Source organism: Mycena indigotica, assembly GCF_014461135.1.
Source record: "Mycena indigotica strain 171206Taipei chromosome Unknown Mind.scaff0004, whole genome shotgun sequence".
In the NCBI taxonomy this organism is placed as follows: Eukaryota; Fungi; Basidiomycota; class Agaricomycetes; order Agaricales; family Mycenaceae; genus Mycena; species Mycena indigotica.
Window position 1 is genome coordinate 2,025,079 of NW_023503003.1, and position 25,072 is coordinate 2,050,150.

General features: G+C 50.9%; 6 protein-coding genes across 6 annotated transcripts; 3 read left to right on the forward strand and 3 right to left on the reverse strand.

Annotated features, from left to right (window-relative positions):
- Positions 1-306: 306 nt before the first annotated feature.
- Positions 307-11,992, forward strand: MIND_00441700 (Histidine kinase; the record flags this gene model as incomplete). Its single annotated transcript, XM_037361231.1, has 59 exons — positions 307-458; positions 509-576; positions 626-1,036; positions 1,350-1,468; positions 1,515-1,646; positions 1,696-1,805; positions 1,859-2,008; positions 2,056-2,198; positions 2,600-2,783; positions 2,832-3,132; positions 3,182-3,223; positions 3,274-3,711; positions 3,760-3,783; positions 3,832-3,951; positions 3,996-4,037; positions 4,084-4,107; positions 4,163-4,202; positions 4,254-4,681; positions 4,730-5,083; positions 5,129-5,160; positions 5,571-5,714; positions 5,766-6,137; positions 6,184-6,280; positions 6,339-6,456; positions 6,504-6,880; positions 6,927-6,946; positions 6,992-7,041; positions 7,088-7,184; positions 7,236-7,349; positions 7,396-7,457; positions 7,502-7,530; positions 7,578-7,635; positions 7,682-7,826; positions 7,875-7,890; positions 7,938-8,023; positions 8,069-8,203; positions 8,249-8,297; positions 8,341-8,405; positions 8,456-8,507; positions 8,558-8,658; positions 8,704-8,924; positions 9,050-9,076; positions 9,122-9,197; positions 9,249-9,307; positions 9,353-9,699; positions 9,747-9,781; positions 9,826-9,914; positions 9,962-9,999; positions 10,047-10,089; positions 10,135-10,169; positions 10,216-10,227; positions 10,279-10,357; positions 10,401-10,554; positions 10,601-10,773; positions 10,823-10,884; positions 10,936-11,479; positions 11,530-11,757; positions 11,808-11,900; positions 11,946-11,992. 59 exons carry the CDS (start codon positions 307-309, stop codon positions 11,990-11,992), a joined length of 7,863 nt encoding a protein of 2,620 aa, XP_037221523.1.
- A 1,194-nt stretch (positions 11,993-13,186) lies between these two features.
- MIND_00441800 (uncharacterized protein) lies at positions 13,187-14,351 on the forward strand (the record flags this gene model as incomplete). The annotated part of the gene is made up of 4 exons (XM_037361232.1): positions 13,187-13,371; positions 13,419-13,457; positions 13,502-13,596; positions 13,645-14,351. The coding sequence occupies 4 exons, from the start codon at positions 13,187-13,189 to the stop codon at positions 14,349-14,351; spliced, it is 1,026 nt and encodes a 341-aa protein (XP_037221524.1).
- Positions 14,352-14,417: 66 nt separating this feature from the next.
- MIND_00441900 (Pseudouridine synthase) lies at positions 14,418-15,505 on the reverse strand (the record flags this gene model as incomplete). Its single annotated transcript, XM_037361233.1, has 5 exons — positions 14,418-14,675; positions 14,720-14,850; positions 14,895-14,982; positions 15,031-15,291; positions 15,338-15,505. 5 exons carry the CDS (start codon positions 15,503-15,505, stop codon positions 14,418-14,420), a joined length of 906 nt encoding a protein of 301 aa, XP_037221525.1.
- A 3,353-nt stretch (positions 15,506-18,858) lies between these two features.
- Positions 18,859-20,972, reverse strand: MIND_00442000 (Galactan 1,3-beta-galactosidase; the record flags this gene model as incomplete). The annotated part of the gene is made up of 15 exons (XM_037361234.1): positions 18,859-19,036; positions 19,081-19,117; positions 19,169-19,237; positions 19,290-19,644; positions 19,694-19,733; positions 19,784-19,812; positions 19,865-19,905; positions 19,961-20,079; positions 20,123-20,128; positions 20,175-20,229; positions 20,279-20,343; positions 20,392-20,432; positions 20,477-20,605; positions 20,657-20,688; positions 20,738-20,972. The coding sequence occupies 15 exons, from the start codon at positions 20,970-20,972 to the stop codon at positions 18,859-18,861; spliced, it is 1,431 nt and encodes a 476-aa protein (XP_037221526.1).
- A 175-nt stretch (positions 20,973-21,147) lies between these two features.
- Positions 21,148-23,135, forward strand: MIND_00442100 (uncharacterized protein; the record flags this gene model as incomplete). The annotated part of the gene is made up of 7 exons (XM_037361235.1): positions 21,148-21,225; positions 21,276-21,674; positions 21,725-21,998; positions 22,045-22,111; positions 22,159-22,353; positions 22,404-22,761; positions 22,800-23,135. 7 exons carry the CDS (start codon positions 21,148-21,150, stop codon positions 23,133-23,135), a joined length of 1,707 nt encoding a protein of 568 aa, XP_037221527.1.
- Positions 23,136-23,257: 122 nt separating this feature from the next.
- Positions 23,258-25,055, reverse strand: MIND_00442200 (BAG domain-containing protein; the record flags this gene model as incomplete). Its single annotated transcript, XM_037361236.1, has 4 exons — positions 23,258-23,965; positions 24,014-24,232; positions 24,283-24,600; positions 24,651-25,055. 4 exons carry the CDS (start codon positions 25,053-25,055, stop codon positions 23,258-23,260), a joined length of 1,650 nt encoding a protein of 549 aa, XP_037221528.1.
- Positions 25,056-25,072: the final 17 nt, after the last annotated feature.

Below are 25,072 nucleotides of genomic sequence, written 5' to 3' on the forward strand. Positions count from 1 at the left end.
AATTGTTGGGCACAAGGTCGTATGCAACGGTCCGGTTGGCATTGCGAGGTCAATAATGCATGATGAAGCCTAGTCTCGTGCAGGTGTTCGGGCTAATTGACCTTCTTTCTCAGTGCCGAAGACGTTGCAAAGTGGTGTAGAATATCATTGACGACTGCATCGAATACTGTATCGCGCTGAATGTTGGGTCAAGTTGACCCTGGCTGGAGCACAGCATTGTGATAGACTGTGACGGTCACAGTCGCGCTGTTTGGCTGACTCTTGCCTCCACCACGTTCCCAACTCCCCATCTTTCTTTCACTTAAAATGAGCTCTCGAGGCGACGAAGATCTCATCGACTACGAGGACGAACATGACGTGGTTCCCACTGGAGGCACTACAGCAACTGCCAGCGGCGGGGCAGTGGACGACGACAAAGACAAGAAAAACTTCTCTGGCATCCATTCGACTGGTTTCCGGTATGCGTTACGAACCAAGTTCCGCCAGCATCATCTAAAATCTCGCCAAGTGACTTTTTATTGAAGCCTGAGCTGCTTCGCGCTATAAGTGACCTTGGCTTCGAGCATCCCTCTGAAGGTCGGTGAAATGAAGTGTCACGTCAAAACAGCTGCTGAAAACAAAATAGTTCAACAAGAGTGCATTCCTCAAGCCGTGTTGGGGATGGACGTTCTGTGCCAGGCCAAGTCTGGTCACGGGAAAACTGCTGTGTTTGTCCTCGCGACATTGCAGCAGCTTGAACCCGTCAATGGCGAGGTCTCCGTCATTGTCCTCTGCCACACGCGCGAGCTTGCATTTCAAATCAAGAACGAGTACTCGCGTTTCGCCAAGTACATGCCAGACGTCCGCGTCAGCACGTTCTACGGTGGAACTCCAGTCGTCAAGGATGCAGAGACCCTCCGTGACAAAGCTCGCTGCCCTCATATCGTCGTCGCCACCCCAGGTCGTCTTAATGCATTGGCGAGGGACAAGGTTTTGGACGCCAAACACGTCAAACATTTCGTACTCGACGAGTGCGACAAAATGCTCGAACAGCTCGGTTAGTCTTGCGACCAAATCCTACTCCGTCCTACTTTCTGTCCTTGCCGCTTGGTCGCTTTGCGTCCTATGTGCATGTCGCTACCACTGTGGTATCGGGTTTCCCTGGAAAACGGGTCGTTGGGTTGAGGGACAATCACCTCAAGGAGATCAACTGGAGGACACGCCGACGAATGCTTTCAACAAGCATCTCTTCCACACTTTTCGCTGGATGGAAGCTTGCCTTTTTTCCTGTCTTCGTGCCTGGTTTCTTATCTCGTTTTCTCCTTGCCGCATCCATCAAATCGCTTACCTAATTCGACATCGCCCACTAGACATGCGCCGTGATGTTCAAGAAATTTTCCGGTCTACCCCGCACCACAAGCAAGTGATGATGTTCAGTGCGACCTTGGCGAAGGAAATTCGTGGCACTTGTAAAAAATTCATGGCCAACGTATGCTTTCGACCTTCCCTTGAGATAATGGACTGATTTTCGACAGCCACTTGAAATCTTTGTCGACGACGAAACCAAACTCACTTTGCACGGTCTCCAACAGCATTATGTCAAGTTAGAAGAGAACGGCAAGAATAGGAAATTGAATGAACTGCTCGATACTCTCGAATTCAATCAGGTAATAGCTGTTAGCAGTTGTTTGCGACCTGCATTGACAATTTTATAAGGTCGTCATCTTTGTAAAATCTGTGGCGCGTGCCAATGAGCTCGACAAGCTTCTTGTCTCGTGTAATTTCCCAAGTATCAGTATTCATTCGGGATTGGCACAAGAGGAGCGGTATGGCTTTAGTCCTGTCTCGTGAACATAAACTGACGTCCTTGATCGTTAAGTATTTCCCGGTACCAAGCCTTTAAAGCTTTCGAGAAGCGTATTCTTGTCGCTACCGACATTTTCGGTCGAGGTATTGATGTGGAACGAGTGAACATCGTTGTCAACTACGATTGCCCTCCTGATGCAGACAGCTATCTCCATCGTGTTGGGTTTGTCTTTCCGCCTTCCTAAGTAGCAAGGATTTAATGTCTTACAGTCGTGCTGGCCGTTTCGGAACCAAGGGTCTTGCAGTCACCTTCGTCTCATCCGACTCAGACCAGCAGGTCATGGCCACCATTCAATCGCGGTTCACCGTCGCTGTTCCAGAGTTGCCGGCTCATATCGACCCCGCAAGCTACAGTGCGTTGACAGCGTCGTTTGATGTCCGATTACTAACTAGCTCATTAGTGACGTCTTGATTGTAATACTTACTGTGGTCGCAATTTTTCATCCATCCTCCGTTTTGCCATGTATCGTACTATTAGTGATGGAATATCGAATCCCTACGCGCTAGAATTGCAGCCGTCGTTTACCCTAGCCAGGGACTGAGCTTAATCAGAGACTAATATTTGTGACGTCCGTGCTTGATCACAGACTTGGTCTTTCCCAACTCCTTCGTGGTGGTCTGATACGGCCATCGTCTCTCCGTCTTCTGGGGAAGACATCCTGCCCTCGACGGAATGAGACGGAAATTTGGGCCTCTCGCAACGCTATATTTCCGAGATGGGATACTTTCAGTGCCTGGCTACACTTTTGAGAAGGTAAGAACGCGTTTGAGACGCGTCTCGGCCATTTCACCACTCCCAAGGCTCGACCGTGGCATGATACTGGGAGTATGACACTTTTGGCGGAGGGCAGCAGCCTCAAGGATGAGTCGAATGTTTTGGCTAAAATTGCACCAACGCAGTCCAACGGGTCGATGTGTCTCGAGCGAGAGGCCCATATGTGCGTTGTGAATTGGTTTCTTACACTCAGCGATGAACGTATCGATAGACTGGGGCGGCTTACAACCTCTCCGGAAGGCTCTCGCCATGCGTTGCGGATGATCGACTTCTTCAACATCCCCAAGGACAGCGGCGACGTCGTTGTCTTATTGGTGGTTCATCCAGGAATGAATCTTCTGGGTCGCTACCTTCCTCCCGCCAAGATAAACGACCTTTTACTTCCTGATGCTTCTCGAATCCGACCCCAGTCATCTCATGGCGACGCCTATATGATGGATATTGAAGAACCCAATCTACTAGATGAGGTCGGCGGATTTGATATCATGGACTTGGCTACTTTTCTCGAGCGAGTTCATTTCCCCCCTGGCCGTCGAAAGTTCATTGACTCATGCTATTTAGGTTTGCCATTCAAGCAACCCATTGCCTGGAAGCGATGCATCGGTGTGTTTTGATTGCCAATACCACTGCCCTCTTCTCATTTTTTTTTCTAGTGCTGGTGTTGTTCACCGAGAAGGTTCCTCCCTATCATGTTTAAACTTTCTTTCTTCGCTAACTTTAGTTCAGTCCGTGCCAACGCATTTCATCTCAACTCCCACTCTGGCCTGGTCCGCTTCGTACACTTTGGGAACCGGGCCATTTCTCTTGAATCCTTTGGCTCCCCTTCATCTCTGGTTATCCGTGCAGTCGACGAATTAGAGCGGGTCAAGGTTAAAGAGGCCCTCTGTTATCTCGCACCAGAACAGACCGGCAGTATCGAAACCATGACGCAGGATCATCGAACCGACCTATACTCTCTTGGTATCTTATTTTGGACTCTTCTCGTCGGCCGTGGCCAGATGCCCTTCGAAGGAGGCCCCATTGAATTACTCCATTCAATTGTGCAGAAGCGACCTATGCCTGTGCACGAAGTCCGCCGGGATGTTCCGCAGGTAAGTCGAAGATTTGGGTAGATAATCCAGAGTTGACCTGTGCCATAGGTTTTGGCGTCCATCATCGATAAGGTCTAGAACACTTCTGCCTCCAATGAACGTGGACCGATATTTTTGTAGCTGCTCGTAAAGAGTCCAGATATGCGCTACCAGAGTGCATGGGGTCTAAAACAGGATCTCATGGAGTGTCAGCGCCGTCTGCTTGCAACTGTGTCCGCAACATCAGAAGAGTCGACTGAGGTAAATGACCTACTTGGGTTTTTGATGATGCCGACTTTCCACAGCTCATACCACCATTCGATATAACCGCGCAAGATCGATTCATGGTACCGTTCCTTCTAAACTGCTGCTTTACAAACTCATAAACCATAGGATTTTACCATCCCCCTCACCCTTGTGCGACGTCCATTTATTGTGATGATGATCTTCCTCTAAGATCCTTCGAAAATAGTTCGGCCGCGAGAAGGAGCTCGAGACCGTGCGCAATGTTAGTAAGTGTGCTCTTCACTGCTTATAGATCAATTTTTGAGTCAGCTTCAAAGTTCGCAATTGTACCGCCAGCTTTTCTGTGGACATTTCGGCAAGCAGTGTGATACGGTCATCAGTATCCAGCGGTGACCCCGCGGATGATCAAACCCAGGCACATTCCGAGTCACCACACTCTTCTGTGCGGAGTGAATCCCCGATGGAGGACGTTAGCCTAAGCCTGAGCATGCCACCTCCTAGCGTCGTTGGCGCCCCTTCAAGTACAGGCTCAGCTTCTGGAATGACAGGGGTCGATTCTTTGCGTCGAGTCGCATTGCATACCAAATCAAGAACCGCACGAACACATGCAGTCATTGTAGTCGGACCACCTGGAGTGGGCAAAAGCTCCATTATATTGGCGAACCAGGCCAAATGGCGAGCTCATGGACTATGGGGGCATGCCAAATTTATCAGCACCGACTCATCCGGTCCATTTTCTACCCTGGTTTGTGTTGATTGATACATTTGATAATCTTCTCAGAAATTCTTCCAGCTTAGTTGTCTTGCAGCTGTCTTGCGGCAACTCATGGTTTTTCATACCGATTTGCAGCGATTCGTGATTGCGTTGAAAGAAAGACTCGGACCCCAGATGCAGAACGTCCCTTTGCTTTACGATGGTACACCGGAGCTTAGGGATGTGCTGGCTATATTCGACATCGAACTGGCGACTCCCAAAGAGCACCTAAGCACGCGAGAGCTGCGCGCGCGTTTCCAAACGCTAGTTCAAAGCGTGTTCGCGGTTATTGCCGAGACTCGCCTCTTCGCGTTATTTTTGGACGATCTCCACGAAGCCGAGGAGTCTACATTAGATCTTGTTGAAGCTCTCGTCAACGCCAAGGGTCGAATGGTACGAGCATCGAGGAACGCGAAAATCAGCTGACCCCGATTTCAGCTCATCTTTGCGACATTGCGGTCGGGTAATCAGTTAGTCGTCCGCGTTATATGCGTCTTTTCTAGTATAACCTCCATCATAGGGCCGTCTTTGACCGGATTCAATCGATGTTCACTAGCCGTGCCCGTCCAACGTGGATTACATTGGACTCCTTACCTTATTCGGCAATTGGATCTATGGTGGCCAAATCGCTACATCTGTCCAAGGAAGATTGCACGCCTCTATCTCGTCTCATCTATGATGCTTCATCTGGCAATGCATTTTCAGCACGAAATATCTTGACTACACTGCAGCGACAACATCACGCAAGTCGTTATCTAATCTCTTTTGTTTGGCTTTGTTAACAATGATTAGATCGTATTTAATCAGGAAAAGAATCACTGGGAGTGAGTAGAAAATGTTTTGCGGTAATAACTCTCCTCGATGGACTAACTTTATCTAGCTTTAACATAACCGCAGCAGAAGGAAGCCTCGGCAGCAAGAAAATCTCGGATCCGACGGACTTGTCTTTCCTGATATCCAACCTTCGGGAGCTTCCGGAAGACGCCAAAAAGTATCTTAGATGGGCTGCATTGTTTGGGGAAACGTCGGTCGTTCTGGCTTTGAAGCCTCCTGCCAGCTTCTAATGACGGTCCAGTTTTAATCTCACTGAAATTGCGCAGCTTATCGACGGAGAAGACAACAGCAGTAGCAGTGGGAGCTCTGGAGAAGAAGAAATCGAAGAACGATGGAGTATTGCCCGAGCAGTCTCCAATGTCCCCGATGCCGTCTCGATTGGAAATGCGTCTGCCTCGATGCGAGGACTACAGGTGGCAGTTGAGGAGGGATGGATTATTCAGAGAGCCAGAGACATGTGCAGTTTTGCCCATGATAGGTATCGCCAAGCAGCTCAAGCAGACGTCGCCGCACTTCCGGATGGCACAGCTGCCAAGATGTCCCTGCGTATTATTCTGATGATGCTAAATGATGTCCCTGTCGACATCTATCGCATAGCGGAACATGCAAGCAAGTATGTATCAAGTCCTCCTCTGTCGATACCTCATTTCTTCTTCTAGCTGTCTCCCCTTGTTACGCGATCATCCGAGGCATGATGATTTTCTAGACGTGCTGATAGCAGCAGGCGAGTCAGCCTGGGCCAGAGGTGCACATGAGGTACTTCATCATCATCAAGTACTACGTGGAGAGCTCATTCCACCCACAATTAATCAAGCTCGCACTACGTTCTTTCATCAATGCGAAAACTCTGCTCCGAAAGAATGCGTGGACCGCCAAGCCCATACGAACCTTCAACCTGATGCGCAGACTCGCTGCCTTGGCGTCGTGGGAGGGTATTTATATCTCTCCGCTCGCCTTCAAATTGCTGATGGGATAATAGGCGACTACGAACAATCTGAAGCTATCGTGCAAGAGTGCCTTACTCACGTTGAAGCCCCAGAGGACAAGGGCATCCTTCTATGGCAACGATCGCGCAACAATTGGCTTTGCAATCGGTTTTCTGAAGCGTTGAATGACACGCTCAACGCATTGAAGATCTTGGGTGTAGAGCTTACTTCAGTTCCGAGTAGGCGAGATGCAGACCGGTTATTTGATCAAGTCCACAATGAGATACTGGCCGTTGGGTTCGACGAGATTTTGTCCATTCCTAGGACAACAGATCCTCGTACCGAGCTCGCGGTCGCGTTATTGAATGATGCTGGTATCAACGCATACTGGAGCCCATCTCCATTTGCAATCGAAGTCATTGGATGTACCGTGCGTATCCATTCTGTTGCGCTCTCAATATTTGACTTGGGCACAGACGATTCGATTGGCGTTGCGGTCAGATGACATCTCCTCACGTGATCGCGTTCTTATGTGATACAGGTCGGGTATGAGTTCTGGGACTGCGATCGGTTTCTTCTGGGCACTTGGAGGTGAGTCTCATAGAAAAGCGTGAAATATTTTCGAATATTTTGGTAGCTGCTGCAGAGAGGAAGGATCTATATCGACTCTCTGTTGATCTCGCCCAAGTTGCCTTGAAAATCGCGGACAAGCATGGCGGGAGCGCTGACAAATGGTGAGTATATCCAACAATGAGTGCCATCTTTCCTTACTAATGTGTTTCCAGCCGTGCTCAACTTTTGTACGGCGCTATGGTGTCCGGTTATGACAATGTGCATATTCGAGCCAACTTGGATCGTATGCAAATAGCGATGCAATATGGGCATAGTGCGGGTGACAGGTACACCCCCAATCGGACGTATCAACCGACCTTCACAATCATACAGAGTATACACAAGCTTTGCTATCATCCACTTGACTTTGACGCGGTTGTTCGTCTGTGAACATCGTAAGTATCCGGGCTACTTGGATAGAAAATACTTACTGTTCAAGTGAATGAACTGGCCGTTGCTGCTGAAGAGGTAGTCACATTGCTGTTTGAAGGAAGTGCGTTGATCTCGCCGTTCAGTGTCTCACGGATGTACAACATTGGGCACCGAAGGGACCTGCACCAGCGTTAGCAATGGGTATGGGTGTCATGCTGTCACTCTCATTATCTCATTCTACCCACAGGGAACCTTAATTGCATTCGCGCTCTGGCGGGTTTGACCATTGCGACGTCTGCTGCGACGGCGTTCGACACGGAAACATTTGTGGAGAGCGAATATTCTGCCAATCTACGTGCCACGTCAGGAAATGTTCCTCTTGCTCTCAACTGGTGAGGCTCTTTGGGAAATTCACTCGTGTTCCACTTATTCATCGGCAGGTATGATTCCATGAAGGTCCGATCAAATGCTTTGTCCCACAAAAAAAATCAACGTGTTTCCAGATTGTCGGCCTGTTCAGTCTCGGATATGTCTCTGAGGCTGCAGCACTTGGATTTGAGGTGTATCTGATAAGAGAGAAACACCCAAAGTAAGAATACCCACCGTCCAATGCATCGGCGATCAATATTCACAGTCATCGCCATGTTCGATATGGTCTCTTCTTCCATAGTCTCGCGTTGATTGCGTGTCTTCGAACGGGCGACCTTTCCGAGGCTGATCGTCGGCGCTATTGGGACCAGGTACACAAGAATCAGAGCTATATCTCCAGGTAGTTTTCTCTTGAATGCTATCCAACTTCACTCACATCGATTAGATGGCGCTCTCCGAGTCCTGTGAATAATAGTACATGGGTTGCTCTCGTGGTAAGTGTTTCCTCCTAATCTCGACGTCATTTACACCAGGTAGGATGCCGAGCTGGCCTCATTAACTGACAGTTCTGAGGCAATCAAGCTGTACGACGCGGCAGTGAGGTGAGTTATTCATTGCTCGAGACGTCCGAGAAATCATGACGACGGCGTAGGCTAGCAGTTAGCAACGACTGGATCAATGAAGAAGGATGGGCTCTCTTCCTGGTGAGTCAATGAACTAGCAATGCACACAACCTGGGTTCATTTCGGAATAGCAAGGGTCCCATTTTGTTCGTCAAGGTGTCTATGGTCTTGGGAGTGAGCTCCAACGAAGGGGTATATCATGCCATGCGAAATGGGGAGCAAAGGGAATTGTGTATGTTCTCGATTGCTTGATCCAACATTATCTCATAGTCATAAGGAACCATCTAAACGCTACTCTCGGATCTGACTCCCAAGGACCCCCCACCCGTGCTGTCTTTTACTGTGATGCAGCTGTTCAAACGGATAGCATTGCAGTCGGAATTGGTGCACTACAACCATCACCCTCTGACCGACAGCATTCCAAACTCGGGGCTGACGACTTGTGGGCCATTCTCAAATCGAGTCAAGATATCTCGAGCGATATCAACCTCTCTTCTGGTTAGTCCAAGACTTGTGCAAGCAGGACATGACTCTGAATGCAAGCGTTTAGCTCTCCAACGGTTGACAGAGATCGCCACAGGCACGTGATGTCTTTCGTTGATCCCAATCTAATCTTATCGCAGAGATCTCCGCTTCACAAAATACTTGTGGTATGAACACAGAACCTGTGTCGTTCGTCTACTTACCAAATATAGTGGTCATTGCCCGAGAAGCTGGTGACTATACCCTGGCCACTAGCTTAACTAAGCCAGAACCGTGTCAGGTCTACGAGTATGTGTGCATGGCAGTTGGGATCGATCTTATCTAAGTGTGGCCATCCAGCAATCCAAGGTCCATCAGGACATTGTCGGACCCTCTACAGAAAGCAATAATTGAGCAGAGTACGTTGCACTTTTATCATTGCACGTAAACTTATACTCTCCTAGCTCTCAACACGAAGGAACCTTTTTTCTGCGACGATGCCTCTTTAGATCCCAAATTCTCCGCAGAAGCTACCCAGTCAAACCATCGTGCCATAATATGCCTTCCTATACGAAGTAATCGGGGTCAGACGTTTGGCTGCCTTAGCTTCCAGTCGAAATACCCGTTCTCCCCTTCGATATTCACTATGCTCACGCTTTTATGTCAACAAGCGAGCATCAGCGTAGCAAATGCTCTGCTTTTCCGATCAGTGCAAGCGGGGACGCGCGAGAATCTCAAGATGATTGCTGCGCAGAAGGAGGCATTAGAGGCGGCGAGAAAAAGTCGAGAGGATGCTTTGACTGCGACCAAAGTACCACCTTACCTAATTGTAAAATCATTTACTAATCGGCCTTTTAGATCAAAGGGCATGTATCGAGGCACTCACCGAAGCCGTATGCTAACTGGGTTTATCTAGCAATTTCCTGGCTTCCATGAGTCACGAGCTGCGAACGCCATTCAGCTCCTTCTATGGACTCTTGGACCTCTTGAGCGGGACAGAACTTGACCCTGGTCAGAGTGAAATTGGTAAGCGGCAACCGGTAATAATAGTCATCCATTTTATGGTCTGGCAGTACAAACAGCAAAACAGTCATGCGAGCTGTTGTTGAGGGTAAGCAGATTTGATATGAAGTTATAGGTGTTCTCATCAAAACTCAGATTATCGACTCCATTCTCGACTACAGCAAACTAGAAGCCTCCGGTGCGTTTTCGGCCCTTATTTATTTGTAGTGTTGACTCTTTACAGCGGTGAAACTGGAGCCTTCGGGATTTCTTGTGGAGGTGAGTTTCTACTTATATGAATTCACTTGTCTTCAACTCGATCTAGAGTATTCTCGCGGTTCGTCGTTTTGGCTCGATGTGTGAATTTCATGATATTCATCTCACACAGGACTGCATGGAGCTCCTCCTCCCGATGGCAGCGCAAAAATTAGATCTCACGTTCAATATTGAGCCCAATGTTCCTGCTTGTGCGCTTTCTCTCCTGGTCATATCATTTCTTATGCTTCTCAGGGGTCTTCTCGGATTATGCACGGATTCGACAAGTACTCATGAACTTGATTGGCAACGCTGTCAAGTTTACCGCAAGCGGCTCCGTCAGAGTCTTATGCTCTCTTGACGGTAGCATGACTACGTCGGATGAGGTTCGTCTCAAATTCGCCATCCAGTGAGTACTACCTGCAGCAATCATGCCAACGCTAATAAATGATCAGAGACACAGGCATCGGCCTTTCATCGAGTGACGTGGAGCTCCTGTTTGTTCCCTTCCAGCAAGCAGACAACTCTTCGACGCGGCGATTTGGAGGGACGGGTTTAGGGTTGTCAATATCTCGCCAAATCGTCAAACTAATGGGTGGAGCCATTGGTGTCAATTCAGAATTGCATGGTGTGTTCTACTACCTTGGTTCTCTTCGCTCGTGTTTTACGCGTTCCAGTTGGAAGCACGTTCTGGTTTACGATTCCCGTCAAGATCTATGACGCAGCAGAGTCGCGAAAGGTTTCTTTTTTTGGCTGTTATCTTATCTTATCGATCTTATCGATCCATCAGTTCATCTCTGATCTGGAAACCGTTCGGTCCGTTCTTATACATCCCCGGCCAATGGACGTCCTAGTTTGTTCTGCGTCAGAATACACACTCGCCTTCCTCAAAACCATATTCGACGGTCTTCGCGTGACGCTTGTGGCCACACTCGCCGACGCTGAAGCGCGGTTGCGCTCCTATGGGGAGACCCGCCAGCCGTTGGACTTTGTCATTCTGGACGATCAGTCTGAGACACATGCGGATGAAATGGCAACATTTTTACGCTCGCTGGGCGTCACCTCGCTGCATGGACAGGAAACCAAGATCATCCACATGTACACCCCCACGATGAACCGCTCCTCGCACTCCATATTCAGTAGCAGCACACCTGGGGTCGTGAAGATGACCAAGCCTCCACGCAAGGCGCGGATATTGCAGACACTGGCGGGGCTGAAGGACCTTTCGCTCCCCCACACTGTCCCGGCCACCACCTTTTCGCACATCGGAAAGGCGATGGAGAGCATCGAGACGGCACGGCGGACGCTGTTTGGCAATGTTCTTGTTGCAGAAGGTTTGCGGCTGGTTTTGTTCTGCTTTTGTAGATCTAAGGGAACTTTAAAGATAACAAACTCGCACAAGATGTCTTGGTCAAACAGCTGCAAAAACACGACTTGAATGTTGTTGCCACCTCGGACGGGAACGAGGCCCTCGTTGAGTGGCAGAAACACGAACCGGGTTACTTTAGTGTCGCGCTGTTTGACCACCACATGCCTGTGTGTGATGGAGTCGAGGCGGCAAAACGGTTGCGTCATCTGGAACAGAAACGAAAGGCCCCAGTATCCTTACCGAGTATGACCGTCTTTCGCTCGTCATTTTTCACTTTCTCACAAGCACTCTAGTCATTGCTCTCAGCGCCGATTGTCAAGAATCCACCAAACAACTATGCTTGAGTGCTGGGATGAACGCGTTCTTCAGTAAACCTCTGAAAAAGAGTAGGCTAATTCCGTTGGATGCGATACGTGCTGACCTTTTTTCAGGCGACTTGATTTCTCTGTTGTCGATGTTTGGGGCTCCTCCTGCTTAATTTAACTGACCTGCATTGCTATCGTGCTGTTTTTATGCAGCCTATTATATAAGTTACTTGTACCGCGTTATATACCTGTATCCGTAGAACTAAAATGACTGGGATTGAGCAGACTTGGAGATGAACTGTGTGGGTGGGTCCGGGAATGAACTAGGCGAAATGGAAATGTGTGGCAGAAAAATGACCATGACATCAGGGAGCTTTGTGTGATCTGGGGTGAGCGCGGCTTCCACCAGGTTGGTGGGGTTGTAGCTGGATTCAAGTTCTTATTTGCTCGAAGTGAGATTCTAGCCAGCCACGGGGAATAAATGCAGGTACGGTGGGATCTAGCGACTTCCGGAAAGAGGCTTCCGAGTTGCGGTGGCCAAAGTCGATGAGATTTGAATCTAGGACCGTGTCGTAGGGATAAGAATGGGTGGGGGCGTTGACATCAAGTTGAGCGGTGTCGAGGGTTGCTAGATATGCACAAAAGCGGTTTAGATGCTCGGTAGTGAATGGGTTGTAGGCTGGGACTGTGACAGGCGGAGTTGCAGCGACGTCAAGTTCACGTTTGGGAGAAGAGATCGGATTGTCTATCGCGCGAGGCTTGATATTTCCAGGGGTGACGAGAACTGATGACCCAGCCATCTGGCGAGTAGATAGGTAGTTCCTGCGTAGGTGGCGGCGGACAAGAAGAAGGAGCACGAGGGCAAGAAACTCAAGCGTTGTGATGGTCTCGGTGTTGATAGTGGGGGTCAACCAGTTCCAGTCGGTGAGGATTGTGATGAAGGAGATGCGGAAACTCGTGAATGCAAAGGATAAGGCGAGTCCGCCGAGAAGAGCGAGGATGACGCGAGCCATGGTGGTTTCCAGCTGAGTTGCGGTTCCCGGGCCGGATGACCGAGGTCGTTGTTTGGACTGCGATGTTGAAGTCCAAGTGGGCCTTCATCGCTCCAACCCATGCTGCTGCCTCCACCCCCCGGTCAGACTCGATACCTTGCCAGTGTTGACGGATCTACCCTTCTCTCTTCGGCGCCGTTTACCCGTGTTTGCCACCTACTCTGCCTCCACAACGTGTTCTACACAATGCGCCGGAATCAACTCAATGCGTCTGAATTATCCTCTACATCCAACTAAGCACACGAGGCGACCCTCTTCTAGCCAGCCTATAAAAGCGCACTCTTGCGGCCAAGTGGTAGCTCTTACCCACATACGATGCCTGTCCTCGACGCTTTCAGGATCAAGCCTTTTGACCTCGAGCCTGTTTACGCTGCTTGGCCAGTCTCTACTGGCCCACGCTTCCTCGGCAGCCCCAAGAAGGACCTGCCTGTCGACGAGTGGTTGAAGGCGATCAAGACTGGATGCTTGCAACATCATGTCCCCCGCGAATATTGGCATACGTGTGTTATCCTCACTTTTTTTGGCTCGGCAGCTGACGGGCGTCTAGATGCGCACAACATTTCATGGGTGATCAGGCGCGCGCGAGGTGGGTGGTCATTAATATGTTTCCCTCTCGCTCACACAACGTAGATTCAGTGAGCTGAAGAAAGTCATGGCCCAAATGCACGGTGGCAAGTACCGCTGGAATTGGAAAAAGTTCAAGGTCGCAATGCGAAACATGTCCTGTAAGTTGTTCGCCACCTACACTTCCCAGTACTCAATTCTCTTCGCAGGGGACATCGACATCAGCGAAACGGAGACAGTCAAAGTCCCCAGCGGGCCATTCTGGTGGCTGCCTGGCCGGAGCAAGACGAAATCAGAGTCAGAATGCGGCTCCTCACAGTCCATGATATTGGACTCGGAGGAAGCGGTGCTTGTTGAAGAGCCAGAAGCGCTACCCAGCCTGAGCCGCAGTGGAACTTTCATGTCGCTCAAATCAGAACGACCAGGCCCCTCCCGTTCATCAACAATGTCGGCCTTCTGGCCGCGTCGCAGAGACTCCAAAGACGTGGATGAGGGGGAACAACAGTCAGCTCTTACTCAGCGGCCTGCCCCACGACAAGCCAAGTCTGACGGCGCCATTGTCGCGAAAGCAAGCACCCTCCAAGTCGCTTCAACCAAAGACCTCCCTCCAATTCCCACCACCGTTGCCACGAAAGACGGCAACACTGTTCGTGCCCCTGCCTGGCTGCTCAACGCCACCCATGCTCTCGATTTCTTGCAAAACGAGCATCCAAAGGTCATGACCACTATCAGCGCAATCCTCATTGTGGCTGGGTCTATTCCTTCACTGCCAGGAATAGCAGCAGGGGCTGGGGGTGCCGTTCTTGCATCGTCAACAGCCCATGCTGTTGGGGCAATTGCAGTCGGAATCGGTAGCTGGATGAAGACCCAACAGGAAGTCCACGACGCCAAGCAGGGGGGGAAACAAACCACATAACTTATCTGACATATTCGGAGGACTTTGAAGCAGGCAGCAGGCACTATAATTATTGTTTATTCTGTACTAGATTACCCGTGGCTCATATGGGCTACCCGTCTTTGGAATCCACGAATCGTCAGGCATCCACTGCCCATCCACGCTCCCAATCAGGCCATTTGGCACCTGCTTATATTCGCCGTCGGTCAAGACAGCAAGCCCGCCATTCACATCCTCGTCGCTCAGCGGAATCCGCGCCTCCTTGCAAAGTTGGTGGAAGTCGTCAGGTAGCGGTGCGCCGATCCTCAAGCGAAACCGTCTGTGGGACCCAGCAGGTTTATACCGCTGTGCAATGTTAGTCAAGACACCTTGAATTCAAGGCAACCTACGAAAAACGACACTTGGGCAGCGTGTAGGAACATCCTGTCGCTTTCTGGCGGCGGGCGGAGGCGCAGAAGCGCCCTTTGGATACTGTCCATCGGGGGCTTCAGTGAGTGGACCGTGTCGCCCAAGATTGGCGCTACATAAAACTTAAGAACTAGGACGGAAAAACACAATTCGTACTTTTGAGAACGTGTGCGAGATGGACACGCAGTTGGTGCTTGTTACCAGTTATCAGTTTCAGTCGCAGTAGAGAAAGCGGCAGGTGAGGCTGCATAAATTCAGTTTCCTGTCTTGTGAAATAACATTCACTACTCACCGACGACGCGACCAGCTCCCAACCTGTTAGCGCCTCACGTGCTTCGTTGTCGGCGCCAGGAAGCAGCTTTTGCGTCGCTGTGGCGTGTCCGTCCTTGTAGACTATTGGCACGCGTATTGTGCCAGAAGTCTGTTCGAATGACTGTCTCCCTGCTCGGACGAGCGCGAGATAAGTCTTGTGGACATCTCGTTGCTTGAATTGCGTGTGGAAGTCACTGGCGAAGCGTTTGGAGCGTGCGAGAACGAGGGCGCCAGTGGTGGCCTACCCACATGGTGAAAAGTAGAATGAAAGAAGGGAAAAAACGCGCCTTGTCGAGACGGTGGACCCCAAGAGGGGGTTGTGGCAGCTGCAGGCGGCGCTGTAGGTCTTGAATGACGCTAGGAATCTCGGAATGCTGCGTAACGAGCCCTGGAGGCTTGTTCAGGACGATAACGGCGCGGTCGACATAGAGAATCAGTTCTGACCATCGCGTCATGGCTTACGTAAGTCATTGCTTTCTTCTTCTTCTTACCACCATCCGACTCCATCGCAATGAGTCTGGGGGTGAAGGATGTGCTAAGTATATATATAGTACGTCGCAGCCATATGGTTCCATGGACAACGACTCATTGCGTACTTGAAAACAGGATAACACAGCTATCCACACTTTTTCCCTCCAAAGACATTGTCTAAGACTTGAGCGCTTCAACACCACAGACACGCCGGTGGAGCGGGAGCCTAAGACCCGCGTGGTTACATTTGCGGATCGGTTTACATCCGACCTCAGTTTTTGGTTTAAATACCCTGCAGCAAGCTCTGAGGAATAACACTGGTCCTCCACTCCTCCCTCTCTTCTCCGTTCAGCAGTGTCGTTCTACGCAGATGCCTTCTGCTCGTGCCGTATGAGGACCACGGCACGACGAACTCAACACTGGCACCCACACAACGTTTCACCTCGGACGGTATGTCGCTGTTCCGTTCATTTCTTTGCTGCTCATCACCGTTGTCCAGTTTCTCTTCTCCGCTTCACATCTCGTCGCCGCTGTCCAGTAAAATCGACAACAGCCAACCGCAAGGCAACATGCGAAGATTAATGTGTTGTCTCGCAACCTGGGAAGGCAACTCGCACACATAGTGATGCGGGCTCCAGGCTGGCTTGTACCGACAGTTAAATAATCAGGATCGGAGAGCACTGTTGTAAGCTTCGTCGCTCACCATCCGCTAGTCACTCACCCAACTTTTGTAGGATGTCTTGTTCGTCAACGTTGTCCACCTTCGATCGCAGGGCATTCGGCTGGTCCTAAGCATTCGTGCCGGGCCGGCTATGGGCTTAATTGATGTCTTAAGTCGTTTTAAACGAGTTTAGTGGCCGCAAAAATTGGTCGGGTTGTTTGCTCCAGGTGAGTGTTGCACAATTCAAGATTACCGCGAACTGACACGGTTCCTAGCGGCGGACAAGTATCGGGGCCTTGGTTGAGCGTTGGTAAGAGGCCTTGTTCAACCGTCCTTGCGACACTAACACGACTTGCTTAGACTGTAGCTATCGTCGGGTTTCTTTACGTCTTTACGCTGGACGCAAACTAACTGTGTATACATCCTTTTTCTACGTTGTCTATCTTCGATGGCAGCGGCGCGCGATTCGGTCCTCCCAGACTGACGCGTGTGGCCCAGGTTCTGACTTGATCACTCAGAACTTGGGCATTTTCTAACAGGTCTCGTTTGTCTGGCAACCTCTGGCAACCTGGCTCCCTCATAACCTCTTGTAACCTGCCTTCAAGCGTTCCAAACAACTTCAAGCGCTGTCAAGTGACGCCAGAGCTTGAATCGCGTCGAGTGGCGGGCCTCCTTGCTCGCAGCGTCACGGAAGGACGGTCTGGGCCACCACTCGGATCGCTCCGGGGAGTGGCCAATGCTGATCGTTGCAAGAGCCGCCACTGGGCAAGATTCCCTTCAAATCGCGTTTTTCGAGACTGGGGTTCTCTCGCTTGATGCGTCACGGAAGGACTCGCTCGGGGTCAACCATCGGAGACGTCCCAGCGCTGACTTCGGGCCTGTCCGGGGAGTGGCTAAAAGCTGAAGACCGCAGGCTCATGTAACGCAAGATTTGCTTCAAATTTCATGGGCTCTTTCGACACTGTCAAGGCACGCAAGAGTTGTTTTGGTTCGCGTCAAGCTCTACTCTTCCACGCAAGATTTCGCTTCAAGTCACGTTGAGTGCCGCCGCGGCTTTCATGCTTCACACGTCATGGAAGGATCTGCCTGAGGCACCAATGCGAGACGTCCAGCGATGACTCGGGCCGGTCCGGGGAGTGGCTAGGGCTGATCGTCGCCGCACACTCAACGGTCGAGAAGAATGCAAAATCCCGCTTCAAAATCCGACGAGTATTCAGGGACCTATGCTCACGGGGTCGCAGCCGCACTTCTTCGGGTCAGCGATGGGAGATGTCTTGCCGCCGACTCGAGCAAGTTAGGGTGCGGCCTTGCGGGCGAACTCGGCGCTGTTGGGACGGTTTTTGCTCTTCACGTCGTGGAAGGACCAGTCCGGGAAAGCAATGGGAGACATCCCACGGCTGGACCGGGCCGGACCGGGGAGCGGCCAAAGCATCAATCGTCGCAGCAGTAGCCAGTTCAAGCGGGGCGGGACACGGCAAGCTCAAGACTCGCTGCTGTGTTCTGGTGCCCGTCCTGGGGAAGGGTCAGCAACCCTCGCGCTCCCTTGCCGTGGGCCCCAGGCTTGTAGTCCATCTGCCACGTGGACGACTAAGCGCGCGTTAAAAATGCACTTGTTTTGGATCTTGGCAAGCGAGATGGTGCGCCCAAATATTTTTCTTTCTGATTCTTGATTTCATCTTATTTCCAGCGCCATCTTCGCCTGTCCCTTGACTCCTCAGCTTTTTGCGACCTCCGCCAATTGATAGCCGGTTTGCCACTCATCAGCTTCAATCAACGGCGTGCGCCGATGATCCGCCATGACGACATTGGAAGTGGTGGGGAGGTGCAGAGATCCGACCATAACGCAGCCGTTGTTTACGATGGTGCGCTCTCTGTTTGACTATCTGATTTCGCCCTACTGATATGGCTTGCCTAGGCCGCAACTTTTCCGCTGAATGCCGCGACCGGGGCTGCAGTAATCCTGTTACTCCGTTGCGCGGCTATTTGGCGCACAACTGCGGCCGTTATGACCGCCACGCTCGCGGTGAGGGTCACAGCTGGATCTGTGGGGGGGTAGCAACGGGAGACGTTCCAGCGCTGGCTCAGTCACGCTCTCAGTTGTGGCCCTCCCTGCTGGCGCAGCGGTCATGCTCGGGGGGTTATCCACAGACTCACTCAGGGCAGCAACAGGAGATGTCCCGGGGCTGACTGGGGGCGGGATAGGTCCTAGGATTCCTCCGGAGCCGGTCGTAGGAAATTGGGCAGTTAGAGGCGAGGCGGAACACAGCGGGTGCAGGCCGTTTGCTGTTCTGGTGCTTGTCCTGGGGAAGGGCTTGCAACCCTCGCGCTCCCTTGACGTGGGCCCCAGGCTTGTAGCCCACTTGTGGGTGACTAAGCGCGCGTTTGGGAAAAAACATGCTCAGGTTTGTCCATTCTTTCTTTTGACTTGAGTGCTCGACACTTCGCTTAGTTTCTAACCAATAGATGACAGTTTTTTGAATTGGCGGAGGATTTGTGCTTAAACTCTCAACAGCGGTAGAAGGATTGGTTAGTTCTGCGTAGATGATACTCTGTAATTCAAAATCGGTGAAATAAAACTTTTTGCAATCTCATTCATAACCGACACTACCTTTTCTTGTTATAATCATTGACAAGGCTCCGATAGCCTGTATTGTGGACTGTCTGCATATGAACAGACTAAGTAGCAGTGTACACGATGACCTTGTCGAGATCGGCCGCATAGTTGCTCTGGTTGGCCCCAATGGTAATGGTATTGGAGCCCGATCTCAGTGTGAGTTTCATTGGGATGGACAGAACCACATGCCCGCCTCCCGTAGTTGGCTGTTGGAGGGTGACAGCCGATCCGCCGTTCACACTATTCGCAGTCAATCATGTTTCATGGCTGAGTGACAAGCTCACCTAACAGTTGTGCTTCGCCAAGAAGAGTCGCCGTTGGCTATGAAGTCAAATGAGAAAGAGGTTGTTTTGGGTTTGGAGGTGGACGAACCAATGTAGAAGCTAACCCATTGTGCCGCCCCGATACCCTGCACGGTGATGGTCAAACTACCACCGTTGCCTGCCCAAGATGTCAGTGGCTGTGTATTTTTTGGATCGCCAAATACAAGTACCCAGATACCCAACAGCCTTGCTGCCGCTGAAGGAAGAGTCTGTCGGTAGAATGACGGCGCTGCCGCTCAATGCGCCATTTTCGGCCTCGTAGGTGGTACCGCTTGCGATGCTCCATGTCCCCGCGGCCAGATTAAGACTCCAAACATCGGCCCAAACGAGCTGAGGCGAGCCAGAAGCCCATGTGAGAGGCAGCCAGATATAGGACGAGGTGCTGAGAATGTCGGAGCGCCAGCGATCACCCATGTAGATGGCGTTGCCCGAGACAAGCGGCAGGTCGAAGGCGTTCTGTGAATAATAGGTCCGTGTCGATTGCGGCGCGAGGTCGGATTGTGCGGAAAAAGTTGAGGATATACTCTGGAGAACCGCATAAGCAAACGCATGAAGGGGACGATTGATGATGTACCGATGCGACAAACCACTTGTTGGGATTAGGATCCCATCCACTGCATTAAGGATTAGTCACCAAGACAAAGAAAGCCTTCCAACTCCGGACCTCGTGTGAGAGGCGAACAGATAGTATTGCTGTGGACAACGATTAGACGACCAAATGCATTCTAAATGTGGACAGCGTTACCCCATTGCGCTTGATAATTCCCGGAGCCTCAAGCGTTGAGCCTATAAGTCGATTTAAATCCATTTTATTCGTAACCGAGCAGTGAATCAAACGCACCACTAAGAACGTTCACTTGTGTTGTCACGTTATAATAATTTGCGTCCATCCTCGAAATCTTGAAGTTCTGGTTGTTGTCTGAAGCGTACAGTAGATATGACGTTTGGGCAGCTATGCCGCTATGTAGTAAGTATATGGGTTTAATTGGCAATGATCATTTACCATCGTCTAGATGGAAAGTGAGCCAAGTACACATCAAGGCACGATTACCAACTGACCATCCTGGAAAATGCTCTCATCGCGTGATTGAGCACCAAGGGGGAGCAAAGCTGCCTTGAATAAGGTCAGATTGCGAAGAATTCAGAGAGATCGACATACTCTTGTAAGTGTACGGACCACACGGCGACTTGGCAGACGCGACACCAACCATAGCAGCCCCATAGCTATAAGTCGACTCAGTACCCCACATGTTAAGAGTCCATTTGATTCACTTAGAGCTGTCGCTGTGAAACCACATCACATATTCCTGGTTCTACGACGGAATGAGAGGTTCAATTGGAGGCGCGTGTCTCCAACCTTTTTATTGAAGATGACTTTAGGCCGCTCCACTATATTGGAGTTCGATATCATTGTCCCAGAAATCGGTGTGAGGGCGTTGTTTTGCCGAGTCCATGTCGTCAAATCCGTGGACGTGTAGCAGCTTACCTAGAATTAGGACGTTAGCTGCACACATTCAAGCCCAGAGCAGAAGCATACTGCTTGGAAGAGCGCACTATTCGACGCCTTGTCTGTTGCGCACTTCAGGGCTGGTCTTTTGCATTGTTTCTAAACTCACACCTTCTCCAAACCAATAGTAGGTGCTATCCACCTTGAGCAGTCCGCCACCATGCGCCTGGATGGAGTTCCCTGACGTGTCAACCCATGGTGCACCAGGAACAATGACAGCAGCAAAAGCTCTCCCAAGGAAGACGGTGCCAAAGGAGCTGAGGGCTGCGATTGACCTCATCGTTGAGGCAAGTCGGAGCGCGATCTCGCGCAGTTCACGGGAATGGTCGGTATTTATGCCTCTCATAATGCATTTGCGTCATGAGGCTTCGGGGTAACATGGCCAACGGCTCAAAATCGGACAGACAACGGTCCGTTGGAGGGAGATGGAAGCAACATAGCGCGTCGTGTGACGAGGATCACGCGGCCATCACGAGGCGTGACTCGGACAACCTCTTCCCTGAAATTTCTTCGGCCTCCGGATGGAAGCCTTCCAACTACTCTCGCGGGGACTCAATTTCGACAAGAAACGCTTTCAGAAGGATGCACAACTCTTCACAGTTTGTATCTGATTATCCTTCGACTATCGCATTCCGAACGAATTATATAGAAAGCACCGACAAAAACCAAGATTTCTCCAGCTACTCAGGCAGTAGCGACGGGGGCGCTTCCCGCTGAGCTTGATTACTTCAAATATGCACCGGGCAAGAGGAAATCAGAAACAGATGGGAATGCTGTCGTAAAGAAGCGGAAAACGACCCATGAATCGGAGTCCGATGAGGAGAGCCTAGACGAGGAGGCAGAGGGGACAGAAGAAGAAACTGGCGCACCTGCAAGACCCCGACAAAGAATCGTCGCCAAGGGTTCAAATGTGCCGGAGCCAGTCGAAACGTTTGCGGCTCTGGCTGAACGGTATCAAGTGTCTTCATTGATATTGTCCAACTTGAATACCTACGGGTATCATCACCCCACGGGTATACAGTCTCATGGAATACCAATACTATTAGAGGTGCGCTCACTTTTTGCTTTAGAGTTCAAACAATCCATTAACCGCTCCAGTCGCGCGATTTAGCTGCCATCTCCCCTACCGGCACAGGGAAAACTCTTTCTTACCTACTTCCCATCATGGCTTCGTTGGGCGCGCCTGCATCGAGCTCAAATACGAACGCAGGAGCAGGTGCCCGTGCTGTTGTCCTCGCGCCGACCAGAGAATTGGCGCACCAAATCCACAACGAGTGTCTGAAGCTTGCCCAAGGCCGCAAATGGCGAATAATATTATTCAGCAAAGCTACTTCCAATACGCTTTCAGATAAGTCCGCGCGGGATAAAGTTGGTAAGTTCTGTCGAAACATGACACGGTCCACAACTGACTGGTCTAGATATTATCATCAGCACTCCTCTTCGACTTGTCGCCTCGTTGAAGGCCGGTAATCTGGACTTATCCAAGTGAGTTCGATGAGTTTTAGACTACTGAGGGGCTGATCATCCTTCAGTGTCCAACATTTAATACTGGACGAAGCCGACCGGATGCTGGACCCCGAATTCCTAAACCAGATTGAGGAAGTTGTTGCTGCTTGCACCCACTCAAAGCTCCAGAAAGCCGTCTTTAGTGCGACGCTTCCAGCAAATGCAGAGAAAATTGCCATGGAAATGTTAAACGACCCAATCCGAGTCGTCGTTGGTTTGAAGTGAGCAAAACCTATTTAGGACAACGCAAATCATTAAACGCGCCTATTAGGGATACCCCGCTTCCGCTGATTGCCCAGTCACTCACCTACGTCGCCGACGATCCCTCCAAACTACCCAGTCTTCTCGCCTACCTTGCCCAACCATACGATCCACCAGTACTAATATTCACCTCTTCCCAACCGCGCGCGACATCCCTGGCCCAAGAGCTTATTCTCAACGGCATACCCAATGTCGACTGCTTACATGCAGGAATGACCAAGAAGGAGCGCGAAGACACGGTTGCGCGGATGCGAGCAGGCGAGAGCTGGGTTATGGTTAGCACAGAGGTTATGGCGCGTGGCATGGACTTCAAGGGCAAGTCGTCATCTTATCCCTCTTTTCTTTTTTTCATAAATATGCAGGCATTCGTGAGGTCATTAATTACGACTTTCCGACCAGCGTCCAGAGCTATGTCCACCGTATCGGACGGACTGGCCGTGCTGGACGTGAAGGCAAAGCGGTCACATACTTCACAGACCAGGACGCACCGTATCTCAAAGCGATCGCGAATGTCCTGCTGCAATCAGGGTCGAAAGTGCCTGACTGGATCATCAAGCTCCCGAAGCCGTCAAAAATGAAGCGCAAACAAATGGGCAAGGTGAAGCGTGATGAAGGGGTCAATCCCGCGCGGAAAATCGGACGAAAAGACGCGTTGAAGAAAAGGGACATGATCGCGGGCTCCAAGAGAAGGGTGGCAAAGGCTGAGGGGAAGAGTGGCGACGGACACAGTGACTCTGAGTGAAAAGGCTTTAGAATGGATGCCAGAGGAATATTATTTCCGTTTTGTTCTAGCGAGGAGAGACAGATATAATGAGCGATAAGTATTGGCTGCAAGTACATTCATTCTTTCCCACTTCTTCACTATCAAGCCTCCAGTTCAGACCAGTCGCTACCCGCCTCCTCGTTGGGTTTGGTATGTTCAGTCCCGACTACTGTTTCATCCACGGCAGCAGCAACGTTATAAGGCTGGATAGTTTCAGTTGGTTCCGGAGATGGGGTCTTGGGTTGCGCCTCGACAACTGACTGGCGTTGCGCGCGGCCAACAGACTTGCGCCAGCGAGATTCAACAATGCTCTCCACCTCATCCAAGGCTCCCTCGACCTTCCCGACCACCTCCTTGCGAGCGTGACGAACTTCTTCGTCACCAAAGCTGTCCACTGCATCGAGACGTGCAAGAAGCTTGCTCAACGCCTGATGGTAGTACCGCACCGGTTGATTGTGCGCACTATATGTCAGCTTCGAGAGGACTGATTCCGACTCAGCGCCGCCACGGACAGGTGAACTAGTGCGAGAGGTCGAAAAATCGAGTTGGTCGGGGAAAACCCATTCGTTGGAAAGAGCCGTAAAAGAGCCCTCTATCGCTTTGATTTCGGAGGCAGAGGTAGAAGCGTCGTTGACGGGGGCGGGAGCGGGTGATTTGCCCTTGGAATCGGTGGTAGTTGAGTTGGCAGCGTCAAGATCGGCGAGCGACATCCGAATCGCTTCAGCGAGATCTTGGTCCTCTTTCGATTGTTCACTAGACAGGCGTGCTTCCAAGTCAGCCTTCAACTGGCTTTCAGCAGATTTCGAGGACTGGGTCCACATTAGATGGACGAATGTAGAAAAAGGAAGATGACGCACCTCAGCCTGAGGCTGTTGGGGCTGCTGACCACCCATAAACATATTCAAGAGTTGGGAGAGGTCGACCTGGCCATGATTCGGTGCACAATGACCACCAGCAAACTGGTTGAAAAGCTGCTCAAGTCCGCCATGGGCTGGGGTGGGCGCCGGAGCAGGGCAAGGGGCTGCCTCTTTCTTCTTCGGTTCAACCGTGGGGACTTGCGGTTGTTGCTGAGAAGACTTGATATCGATAAGTTTGGCTGGATATTTTCAGGGGGAACAGAACTCACCTCAGCCTGTTGTTGGGGTTGCTGACCACCAATGAATTGTTGGAATAGCTGCGAGACATCGACTTGAGCAGCGTTCCCAGCGCCTTGAGTGTTAACAAGGTGGTGCAAAAGCTGTTCAAGGCCAACTGCGGCCTCTTTCTTTGGCGGGGCTGGCTGTTTCTTGACACCGAATATGGTGGCCAGAACGTCCTCCAAGCCGATGGGAGTCGACTCTGATTCGACTTCAGGAGCGCGGAGGGCGACCCTGGGTTTGGATGCTCTGGGTCTGGCGAACGGCGGAGCAGACAACCCATGAATCAGATCGTTCAAGTCAACATACTACGGATGAGAAGGTCAGAAATGAAAGCTGGAGAGGTAAAAGAACGCACAGTCGGTCTCGATGATCGCTTGACAAGTGCTGCTAGTTTCGCTTCCTCTGAAGCAAGAGCACGCTGACGCTCGACCGCCAAAGCACGCGCTTTGCGGACCTTGGCCTCCTCCTCTTGTTCCCGAAGAATTCGTTGACGCTCTTCTGCAGCGATTTGTTGACGGAGAGCTTCGATATCGAAAGCGGGCTGTTGGTTGTAGCGAGGATAGAGAGGAGCACGAGCAAAGTCGTCATAGCGAGGTTGTTTCATCGACTGAATCTGCTCAAGTCGGTGGCGAAGCATGTCTTCCTCTTGTTGAAGACGCTCGGCTGCAAGATATTCAGCTTCAGCAGCCTGCGCCTGGGCAATGGCGGCAAGGTATTTGTCGCGGGGAGTGGAGCGGTAAGAGTAAGACGGGGAGAACATTGTTGTTTGTAAAGTGT